General features: G+C 42.1%; 1 protein-coding gene across 1 annotated transcript in view; it reads left to right on the top strand.

Moving 5' to 3' along the window:
• gramd4a (GRAM domain containing 4a) overlaps positions 1–12,176 on the top strand; it is a 43,618-nt gene that overhangs the window by 27,207 nt on the left and 4,235 nt on the right. The window contains exons 4-18 of the mRNA XM_034131377.1: positions 454–574; positions 2,370–2,431; positions 4,233–4,368; positions 5,257–5,282; positions 5,610–5,701; positions 6,277–6,368; positions 6,895–6,943; positions 7,032–7,103; positions 7,186–7,229; positions 7,327–7,436; positions 8,294–8,448; positions 10,120–10,264; positions 11,277–11,370; positions 11,654–11,744; positions 11,850–11,918. Coding sequence (XP_033987268.1) covers positions 454–574; positions 2,370–2,431; positions 4,233–4,368; positions 5,257–5,282; positions 5,610–5,701; positions 6,277–6,368; positions 6,895–6,943; positions 7,032–7,103; positions 7,186–7,229; positions 7,327–7,436; positions 8,294–8,448; positions 10,120–10,264; positions 11,277–11,370; positions 11,654–11,744; positions 11,850–11,918 — 1,358 coding nt within the window. The remainder of the gene's footprint in view (positions 1–453; positions 575–2,369; positions 2,432–4,232; positions 4,369–5,256; positions 5,283–5,609; positions 5,702–6,276; positions 6,369–6,894; positions 6,944–7,031; positions 7,104–7,185; positions 7,230–7,326; positions 7,437–8,293; positions 8,449–10,119; positions 10,265–11,276; positions 11,371–11,653; positions 11,745–11,849; positions 11,919–12,176) is intronic.

Raw genomic sequence — 12,176 nt, 5'->3', positions numbered from 1 at the left:
TCTGCACGTCGTGTACACACTTTTATGGCATCGTCTCCTCCAATATTCATGTGTCCCTTTAGTCGAGGACAATACACTGAGAGGAAACACCGCTGATGTTGCACCCCCGGCTTAGAGAGCCCTGAAACCTGAAACCACTTAACGCTCGGAGCTGACAGACACGGAGGAAGAGTGGGGTGGACATTAAGGTGAAGGAGATCAATTAAGGGAGAGATGAAGACACAAGTAGATTCATTCATTAATACCACTTTAAAACAGCAGTTTTTCCCATATTTGTATTATATTTTATCATAAATTAGATTGTCTGTTGGTAGTTTATCAGAACTGCTCTAGATAAAGTTTGAATGACCTCCTTTCATGACCCTGAATGTGTGTGTGGAGTTTTCGCGGTTGCACGGTTTTCATCTAAGAAACAAAGTGTCATACTGATCTCCAGTGGTTTGTGTTTTCCAGAGGAGGAGCTGAGGAAGCTGCGGGAAGAGACCAATGTGGACTCTCTGCGGCAGGAGCTGGACAGAGAGCGGAGCAAGAGGATAGACCTGGAGCAGAAGATGAACGAGGTGCTGAAGACCAGGTGAGACAAACCCAGACAGCCACACAGTCACATGGGCGACAGAAGCTGAGCACGGGGAAGTAACCGCAGCGTCGCGTGCTTCAACGGAGACGGTTCCCATTTGCTTTGAATGGGGTGAAGTCACGCTTTGCCGAACTGCATTGTGGTTCCGTCGCACTTTACCTCCGTTGCTTGCTTCGAAAGTTGAGAAAAGTTCAACTTTTTAAGCGTCAACGGAAGCACCAGCCAATCAAATCATACGCCAGTACAAGCTCTAGCCAATCAAAACGTGTGCTTGTGTGTCCGGGGCGGGAGATTAATGTGATTGGTTTTGGTCGCACGCCAGACACGCCCACCGGCAAGCTTCAACGCGACGCTGCCGTGTGGACGTACAGTAATCGTGAGGGAGTCATGAGAAATGGGGAAACAGCACTTTGCCATACTTTCGACACAGTTTACCACAGGTCAAGTGGGATGGCACGTGTGTGTCAGTCCCATCAGCTCGGTCTGTGGGGAATTCCTCAAGGAGGTATGTGTGTTTGGACAAGAAGAAAAAACAAAAAGGAGTCATGCGTTGGTGTGTGTGTCTCTATGTTCACACTGTGACGCTGTTGCTATGCCTGCGTCAGGAAAAGCCTGAGCTTCTTGGCAACCAGTGAGCCAACCTTAAACCCAGTGTGAGTGTGTGTGTGTACGGCTCTGCGTGTGGGATCAGATGATGCTTCTGTGCCTGCCAATGGGAAATTCCACTGGTGCTCTCCAAGTGATTATCAGCACAGAAACATCATGAGTGCCTGAGTGTTAAGAATCCTGTTGGAGGTAAACTAACGCACCATGACATGGGAGTTTCTCCAGTTAACTCTTTGTCAGCAGGATCCAGTTTCTCTGGCTCCTATCCATGTGTTATTGAGCAAGGCACCTGAGATGAATGACCTACATAACAAACACTAGACTACAGGGATATCCTGCCTATGGTGTTGTCTGTAAACAATCTTCACTGCATCTTCTCAGGCACACATATGGGATACATTAGCAACTTTCTCTGATATTTCTTTTAATCCAAATGAGGGAAAAATGGATATGGAAGTAATTTAGTTTTCTATTTTTTTGTAGAAAACTGGTCAGTAGTACACTCTCTGCATTTATATATAGTTTATTTCAGAATTTATTTTGGTCATTGTGAAAGTACTATTCAATATATGAAGATAATCTAAAAATATATTTTTTTCTTGGAATAAATTCCCTTGTTAATAATTTTCACAGTGATGTTGCATTTACAGTATAAATAAACTCCATAGGAAACATTTAAAAAATGTAATATTTTAATCAATAATTCTCAAAAAATGCCTTATCTTACTAGAGAGAACAACAACAACGTTTTTATTTTTCGAGCGAGCATTTATTGCCCATTAGCATGACATATCACTACCATTAAACCATTAAAAGATAAAACATCAACAAGCTTGCTAAAGTCAATAAGCTCTTGGAATGTTTTTAATGTTTTTATTTCTTCTGCAACAACAATATATCTGTAGCAGTAAAACTGAAAGAGACACTCTTTAAAATGTTAATGCTTTCTTACTCTCAGTTTAGGTGCTTTTTTTCACTTTTAGCCCAAAAAGAGAGACTGAAAATGTTTCTCCTCATTCTGCCTCTATCCCCATATGTGTCAATCTCTTCCAGAGTCGTGGATTTATCCGATGCAGCAACTCCCCACTCAAACTGCTTGAGACATCCTCCAGTGGGCCTGCAGCTCTGACAATAGAGAAGTGAAACTAACACTCGACTAATCTTTCCTCCTCTCTTCCTCTCTCAGGCTGGAAGACTCTCCACCACAGCCTCCCCGGAAACAGCAGTCGCCCTCCAACAATGGAACAGGTACGACCCTGGGGCAGGTGGAGAGGGAGTGTGTGTGACAGAGAGAGTGGGAGTCCAGGGGGACTGACGGGAAATGAGTTGGGAAGGAAGACTTTGACATCTTAAAAGTGTGAGAGTAAATCATGAGGACTATTTGTGTGTGTGTGTGTGTGTGTGTGTGTGTGTGTGTGTGTGTGTGTGTGTGTGTGTGTGTGTGTGTGTGTGTGTGTGTGTGTGTGTGTGTGTGTGTGTGTGTGTGTGTGTGTGTGTGTGTGTGTGTGTGTGTGTGTGTGTGTGTGTGTGTGGTGTGTGTGTGTGTGTGTGTGTGTGTGTGTGTGTGTGTGTGTGTGTGTGTGTGTGTGTGTGTGTGTGGTGTGTGTGTGTGTGTGTGTGTGTGTGTGTGTGTGTGTGTGTGTGTGTGTGTGTGTGTGTGTGTGTGTGTGTGTGTGTGTGTGTGTGTGTGTGTGTGCGCCGGGGAGGTAGGGATGTGGGGTGTGCGTGCGCGTGCGCAGGGGAGGTAGGGATGTGGGATGTGTGCGCGCGCGCGCAGGGGAGGGTGGGATGTGTGCGGTGTACTGCTCGACAGGAAGTGAGTGGTGTCTGAAGTTTCTGCAGGTTATTGTAGTGTGGGTGCAGGAACAGAAATACACACCAACATGTTGATTTATGTTGTGCAATTAGTTGTACTTGGAACAATAAGCATTAAAAGGGGCCCTATTATGCGTATTCTGTGCATATACTGTGACAGGTTTACATGCTTTAATGTTCCAAAAGGTCTTTATTTTGCTCATACTTCCTGAGCTGCAGCACCTCTTTTCACCCTCTGTCTGAAACCACAGCCCAGTCTTATCTGATTGTTCAGCTGGCTGGCTTTGTTGTGATTGGTCAACCGCTCAGAGATGTCCCGCCTCTCAGTCTTTCACGTACAATGTGTTGGAGCGCTAGCCAACAGAAGCTTGAGTGTTACAGAGTGATGTCAATATGTTATGGAAGAAAATAAAGGACTCAAATGGAGGCGTTTCAGGCAGTGTGCGGGAGAGAAACTCCCTCTGGAGAGAACTCTGGGATTTTAGCCTTTGCAGACCATTTACATGCACTCAAATCTATATAACGCACTACAGGAAAGGGGAAACCCCCAAAAGCATAATAGGGCCCCTTTAACCAACTGCATTTATCAAAAACTATTCTACTAACTAGTAACTGATCCATACAGATATGCACGCCATGTGCCATAGGGATGTTTGTGTGTGTGTTTTAAAACACGTCAGTGAGGGAAGACGGAGCTCATTAATGCAGTATGAGTCAGATGGTATTTATGAAGAGTGTGTGTCTGTGCGGCTAATTTGGGAAATTGGGTTATGATTTTAGAACGCTTCATCTAGGGCGGACAGGCCTGTGCTCCAATGAATGTCAGGTGTGTTTGGACGTCAGTGTTTTTTTTTTAGGATGGATAAAGAGTGTGTCTGTGTCCTCCTTGGAATAACATGTTTTCTAATAAAACAGCAGGAAAAACCCTTGCTATAGCTTTCATTTGACCATAATGACAAGATCTTTTTTTGCACAGTGTGTGTCTATGCTCCCAGTGACACAGAGTACACAGCTTCCATTCCCACAGTTAATCACAGTCGCCTGGAGTAGCGGCACAGTACAATCACAGTCAATAAATGTATACTTAGCAGTTCCCCCAGAGCAGCTGTGGGTAGTGTGCACTGCTCAGGGCAAAACACACTTATTGTTGTAGAAAATAATATTAGAAAAAGTGTGCTCAAGGCAAAACAACACAGAGTTTAGAAAATGAATACACTTCTGTTCTCTCCACCAGACAAACAGCAGAAAGAGGTGTGGAGTTCGCGGCTGCAGAAGTGGGTGTACGAGCGCTTCGGGGTCTACATCGAGGACTTCCGCTTCCAGCCGGAAGAGAGCACGGTGGAGGCTGAGGAACCACTAAGTGCTAAAAGGTGGGTGAGAGCTGCAAGAGATCAGGAAGTGTCCGTCCTCAGGGTTGAATCTGCGTAAATGGGTTCGTCAGTTAGTTTAGATTTCTGTTCATTTATTTGTAGGAGCCGTCAACACTTTATTGTTTGCGATTAATCTGGAAACCTTAAAGCATTTAAAAAAAAAGTAACACATTGATCACATTACAAAGTTGGACCCTAACACCCCAACCTCCCAACCTATCTCCAGCGTTGATGTTTACCATGAATTGCCTTTACAGAGTAGAGGCAAAGAAAGCAGAGGAATTGGCACAAGCTACATGTATTGCATTGAGTGAAAACCACTGGACATCGCCGAGTCAACTACCTCCGTGTAACAGCACACCTGCACTTGTTAGCTTTAGGTGTGGTGAAAACGGAGGAAAGGCATTTAGCCGAATCGTGCGCCAGTTTCTTAAAGTTGCGCAGAAGTGGGAGATAGCAGAAAGGATCACTACCGTAGGAACAGAGTGCTCGAAGTATGATAGTGGCAGAGATGCCCTGAATTTTCCCTTGGGCATTAATACAAGTATGTCTTGTTTTAGAGCTTGAACGTGTCCTTAATGTTACCTAACTATCTTTGACTTATCCTACCGATGCACTGCAGCAGACTCCACTTCTTCAAACTGTTCACTTGTTGCCAGATGAGATGTTCTCCCATCACTTTGCGGGGAGGGAACACAGAGGACTTTTTCTGAATTCATTTCTCTCCGTTCCATTCTTTCTCTCCTGATTTCTAAAGGCAAGTGAGTCATGCCAGGCTGATGAAGGCCAAAGTGTAACCACGCACTCGGGAACATAATGATCCTTTTTTAAAAAAAAGTGTTTAGAGCTTCGCGTTCTGACCTTCACTCTTTGTGTTTTTCCATCCAGGTTAACAGAAAATATGAGGCGACTCAGTGAGTACTCAAAACACACACAAACACACACTACAAAGGGAGTACAGTTTAAACACTTAATCTGTTGTGAGTACAACATTCATTTTTGAGTATGGATATTGTACCCTGCTTCTGTACATGATTTTCCAATACACACTTTGACTTTGCATTGACTTTGCACACTTAAAGTACAATTTGTCCACCCATGACAAAATACAAAAGGTACTGATTGTACAATTTTCCAGAAAGATCACACCTTGAAAGCTGTCTTTAAAGGCAGGAAAAAGACAAAAACAGGCTCAGTGCCACTTTGAATTTGTCCTAAACGACACTATCCCTCTTTTTCAGAGCGAGGAGCCAGACCTGTCACCAACTTCTTGAGGAACCTCTCCGCCTTATCCAATTGGCACTCCGTCTACACCTCAGCTATTGCCTTCATAGTGAGTGTGCTCCATCACATGACTGTACTCTGTTTAACTCTGTGCTGCATTGATCAGCGTTCCACTCTCTACAGTATGTCTATAAATTGACCGATGACCATATTTGGTAGTACATGACAGTGAAATAAAAAGCGTGTCTTTATGCTCCCAGCTGATGTATTACAGTGGATGTGCCCCGGACCGCAGAGAGGTCTAATCAGATCTCTATTAATGTCAGTGAATACGCTAAATCATCTTTAACACATTTTATTATGGCCATACATGCAATGAGGACAGAGGACATCTTTGTATTTAGAGATGATCTCACTTTAGTGTTAACAGATGGCTCTAATAGGGTTCTCCAACAGCATGAGATAAAGTCGATGTCTTAAATAAGACGAGATAAAGCTTTATTGATCCCCGTAGGAAGATTCAAGTCTAAGTGCAGCCACAGAAGTAGGAGTGAAACACCGGATAAGACTACTGTACACACAAGGATAATAATAATACATTTAAATACAAATGTATGTTAAAAGTATCTATTAAAATAAGGTAAAACTGTTACATATGTAAACTGTTTTCCCTTTTGCCTGCAGATCTACATGAATGCTGCTTGGCATGGCTGGGCCATTCCCATGTTACTCTTCCTGGCTATCCTGCGCTTGTCCTTAAATTACCTCATTGCCAGGTAAAAACTTTTCTCATCTCTGGATACGCAAATATTAGAGAATAACAGCAATTATGCCTGTTTGAATAGATGGCCATGGCTGGTTGGACAATGGTTCAGCTGTGAGAAGGAGTTATGTAATAAAAGTCTATCACTATTGGTGAACAGATGCACACAGCAGACCTCTTTTAAATGTGTGAGCTACGTACAAACATAAGTCTAACACAGCAAATATATTCTGAGCAGATTTTAAAAACATGCACACATGCCACACGTGCATTACTATTGTAGCTACAGCAAAAAAGGTCAACTTGTATGTGCCCACAGCCAAATATAGATATTATAAACCAATAAAAACGTCAAAGAAATAGTTTGAAAAGGGGAATTTAGGTGATCACTACGAAATGAGGGCAGATCAGTAAACTGGGACACCTGGACGCCTTAAACAGATGATGGCTGAAAGGATGTTGGCACTGTAGAGACTGGAAAGTAGTGTTTGGCCTATTTTAATCCAAACTAAACCTCTTACACTTCTTCTTATTTCCAGAGGTTGGAGGATCCAGTGGAGCATTGTGCCTGAGGTCTCTGAACCCACGGTAAGACCACTTCCTGTTTCTGTGTGTCAGGAGATAAACATGTATTAGTGGAGGTTAATATGTAATGGTACGAACCGTTCTCTTGCAGGAGCCTCCGAAGGAAGACTTGACTGTATCGGAGAAGTTCCAGCTAGTACTTGATGTCGCACAAAAAGCACAGGTACAACACGGCCTTATAATACTTCCTAAATCACTAATGGTTAAATGGCACCAGGTCATGCAGTGTTGATCTCTCCTTACAGAACCTGTTTGGGAAAATGTCAGATGTTTTGGAGAAGATAAAAAAGTAAGTCCCATAAAATCTAATGGTGTAGGATTATACTTAAAGGTAGATCCATTGACTTATTTATCTTCTTGCTTTGTCTGTGTGCTTTTATCTACAGCCTGTTCATGTGGGTGCAGCCGGAGAGCACCCGGAAACTTTACATCTGCCTGTGGGTGGCTTTCATCACCTCCTGCGTCCTTCCATACAAACTAATGGGCTTCATGATGGGTGAGACACACACAGAGCTTCACTGTCCTTCTGGCATACTGTACTGTACACACTGCTTTGGCCCTTTAACATAATGCAAGTTGTTCCACTCAATCCAGTGCACACAAACAAATGCATTCATGCAACCCTTGTGTAACTGCCCCCCCCCCCTTCCTGTGAGGGGCAGCTGCAGGCTAATGGCATGCCTATGTGACAATATAAGTTACTGCTTCTGCTTGTAAACAAAGCCTTCCTCAAGCACAAGGGGGTTGTAGCTCGTTGGAAGATGCTTAAAGCTAAAATAACTGTTCATGCTCATTATCACTTCTCATATTAGGCCTAAACACTCTCTGTTTTGTAAATGATGCAAATTTGTAACCCAATTTGGCGGTTTGTCACCATCACATTTGAGAGGTATCTTTAGGTTGATGGGTCCATTTTGGATTGATTAACCTGAAATGTGTTACAAACATTTTCCAGAATCCTACAGGCTTCAATGATTTTATAACTTCTCCTCCAGCACCACCACGAGGTAGAAAAGCGTATGTCTACTAAACATGGCGTCGATGATCCAATCCCTTAAACACTAGATTACATCACAAATGGAAGCTTTTTCCCTCAGTTACCTGGTTGAACCATTCATCATGATGACAGCCGCCTGCCCCCCCCACCATACACAACCTCTTACCCCTGGATACCCAGTGACTGACATTTGAATTACACATATTTAGTTTACCGACTGTAAATACATTGAATATTATTTACCTAAGACCATTGTTTTAGGGAGTCTTTTTACACTGTTAGGACACCATTTAAGACGTCTGCTCTTTGTAAAAATGTTTGAATGTTCTCTCTTCAATGCTCTCTCTCCTCTCCAGGCCTGTATGCCGGCATCAAGTTCTTCATCATAGACTTCCTGTTTAAGAGCTGTCCGAAGCTGCGGGACAAGTACGACACGCCGTTCATCGTGTGGAACAGCCTTCCCACAGACCCTCAGCTCAAAGAGAGGACCAACGCCACGGTGTCCCGGCGGGTAAGGGCACTGACACACACGCACGCACACACACACAACACACACATCTGTATCTTTGCCGTCCCTTCTTCTACATTGTATCCTTTTTGTTTTCTGATACTAACTCTGAAGTGACTTGTACAACACAGCTTAGTCTGGATCCTGTCTGAGAGAAAGTATGTTGAAAATACATGAGGATTATTATGGCTACGTTACAAAAAAACATCACCCTTGTAATTTTTGTAACTGTTTAAAAGGGAAACGAGGAATTATTTTTGAAATTGTTCAGATAGGGGAACCAACAACAATCCGATCAGTTCTGGGTTATAAGATCCACCGAATTCTAGCTAGCAACAACGTAGGAAAATGTTATATGTCAAAATAAGCATTTGAGCAAAATGTTCCTTTACTGCAAATTGTTTATATCATTTTTATCTTCAATGTTGGTAATTGATAAGCTATTAGAAAAGTAAAGTAAGACGTAAACAGCTGTAGGTCAGGTTACATTATTTATGTCGGCAAGATTCCACCTACTGAAGTACAAATCTGCCCCCCACCCTCACCCCCCTTAGAGCCGGGGCAAGGACATCAATAAAGTATCAAAATACCCTCACTCCGATCGTTAATAATACATTACAGCCGAGCCACTGACGTGTGTGTGTGTGTCATGTGTAGGATAGAGTGTTTGAGCCTCTGTCACAGGTGTGCTCTGTCCTTTCTCTCTCTCAGCTCTCTGGCATTGAGAAGGTAGGGACTCTGGTGTGTCTCCCTTTGGTTCCTCTGCTGCGCCCGGGGGTGCTGCAAGCTCACCTCAAAGCGCGCCCTTTGTGTGTGTGTGTGAGTGTGTGTGCGAGTTGTGTGACACTCCTCGGGACTGGCCGTCAGTGTTTGTGGACAGAATGGATCAAAATGTCACAATAACTTTTATTTTTTTGTATTCATCATTTTTATTTTATTTTTTGATATTACATTTAATTACTCATCCATTTGCAAAGTTATTAAAAAACAATTTTCAGATTGTTGACATGTTTTGATCCATTGACATAGATGCTCTGTGAGAATTAGCAGTGTGTCTCCTGATTAGCTCAAATGCACATAGCGTAGCCTCTTTTCCAACGTAATTCCCTATTAGCTGATTCAATCCCTCCCTTTCCATTACACATAGTGACAAACCCTATGACCTCATTTATTTAAGTCTCTTTTTTTAAATGTCTATTTTCACTGAAACACTTACTATAGAAAAGGACTGGATAAAAAAGGATTTCTCTGACAATGTAAGGGGTACATCTTGAGTTTATTTATGTTTCTTCCACATACTAACAAATATGTTTTGCCTATAAACTGTTGCTGTGTATGCTGAGTGAATGATGACCCACTCTCTGCTTTGCACGTCACACCTGAGCCTGCTGCAAAGAAGTGCACATGCAGAGCAGCACATAATGCAAATACTGAAAGTAGAGCTGTCTTCATTTTGGCCACGTTTGTCAATAGATCTGGGAACATGTAGAGTAATGTGTGGAGAGTTTAATATCCCTGTCCTTCCTCTTTCCCTTCATCATTCTTCATCCTCTCCCACGTGCCCTTCGTCTCCCCTTCATGGTGTTTTTATTTTTCATCTTGTCTGTTATTTTATGTTTGTTTTTCTCCTTTCCCTCCTCCTCCTCCTCCTCCTCTTCCTCCATCTCTCCTCAGATTCAGCCGGTGGTTTCTCGCAGCAGCCTCGCCACGGTCCCGTGCGGGCTGAGCAGAGAGGAGGACACGGGGAGCGCCCGCAGCACCAAGAAGGGAGCCTTCCACGAGATCTTCAGCCTGCTGGAGTCAGAGCGCCCCCTGGCGGGTGAGGGGTCTCGCTGCAGAACCAAATAAACATGTGCCAGTTTTCATTTGAGTGTACCATTTATTCACAGCTCTGCATTTCATTTTGCTCAACACAGGTTTTATTTAAAAATATATATATATTATAATTTTTTTCATCAGTAGAATACTTTATTTATTCTAGGATAAATCCAGGAAATGTGGGTTTTGTGACTATGTTATATGTAAATAAAAAGTAAAATACAAGGGTTTGCAATAAAAAGATAAAATAATATAGAATAAAGATACTTATGGACCTGAGAAGTTAAAAGCTAAAGGTCCAATACTAGATCAAATGGAATAGAATCAAATATTTATATAAACATTAGAAGTTAAAGTAAAAATATGCACATTGCACTGCAATATTTAACATGTGTGTTACAATATATACAGTGTGGTATTAGTATTAACAAGATATTAATGCTGTTATTGTACAGGCTGCTGATGGGACCACTAGGTCCAACTACTTCAGAATATGTAAAATAAGTAAATAACAAGCGCTTCGAGATTTGTCTTAGCAGATGAGAAGCGCTATATAAATTTAATTTATTATTAACAAAAATATATAACGGCTTTTTGTGTGTCAATTAAGTTGAGAAAGTGGGATAAATAGGGAAGGAAAAGTAACTGTTACAAAAACTGACTATGAGATAAAAGACAGACATATCTGACTTACGTGAAATTTGTTTACAATCCAAACTTGAATATAAAAGTAGGGCTATATCGTATCTCCAGATATTTTAGAGAACCACGGCAGATCTTTTTAATCCCTCCAGGTTTCTCCTTCAGGTTATACACTATCTTTTCATTAGGTGCACACAATGCTAATTCACAAGTCCTTCTAGCAAATGTAGGTGGATGTTCATCTTTCCATTGCACTGCTACGCATTTGTTGGCTGTGATACGGGCTAAAGACATGGAGATGCACAGAACATATGAACATATTTCTTAAGCATGATTTTAAAATCACGTGTCATAAATATCTGTGTTTACAGTGTGTGAGAACGGCTGGAGGTGCTGCCTGATAAACAGAGACAGGAAGATGCCCACAGACTACATCAGGAATGGAGTGCTCTACGTCACCGAGAAGTAAGTAGGGGACTTACAGTATATCAGGGAAGCATCCTTTTCATTTAGTCAATGACTGCATGGTAAAATAATAAGATGCTCCTGAAGGTGTAGGTGCCTGAAAGTTGAGCTTCAACAAATCTCCATCTCTGTCAGTCAGCAGTGGATCCAGTAGGACAGCCCTCCTCCTGAGAATATCTCTGATCTTTAAATCTCCTCTCCTCCTCTACTGACAGGAAGCCCATGTTTGTCTTCCTCTTTTCCACTCACAGCTTGCTACGTTTTATCTCTTTCTCTCCCTCAGTTACCTGTGCTTTGAGAGCTCCAGCTCCAGATCCAGCTCCTCTAAGAAGAATAAGGTTATCAAGCTGGTGGACATCACTGACATACAAAAGGTACACCCTAAAACACATTATGTAACATGAAATAGGAATTATTATTTTCATTGTACAATATAAGGAGGTAAATATGATAATAACCCTCTTTGTGAACTCCCCCAGTACAAAGTGCTGTCCGTCCTACCAGGAAGTGGGATGGGCATCTCCATAGCTACTCCTTCCACTCAGAAGGTACAGTTTGCAATGACTGCTGCTTTATGTGCCCTAGCTCATATTATTAGCATTTCTACTTTTGAAAACATCGTCCTCTTTGAATAACAATACTGGTATTCCAAATGTTGAACAGCCATTCTCATTCATCTAGCATTTCATTCATTTATGATTGGAAGTTAAGCTAATCTTTTTGATGTAGCTTCAAGATATTGGCAATTTTTCCAACACAATTGTAGTATAAAGGTATGGCAAAATGCACTATATCATAATAGACCA

This window comes from Trematomus bernacchii, unplaced genomic scaffold, assembly GCF_902827165.1.
Source record: "Trematomus bernacchii unplaced genomic scaffold, fTreBer1.1, whole genome shotgun sequence".
NCBI classification, from domain to species: domain Eukaryota; kingdom Metazoa; phylum Chordata; class Actinopteri; order Perciformes; family Nototheniidae; genus Trematomus; species Trematomus bernacchii.
The sequence above is the reverse complement of the archived record's forward strand: the minus strand, read 5'-3'. Positions and strand labels throughout refer to the sequence as shown.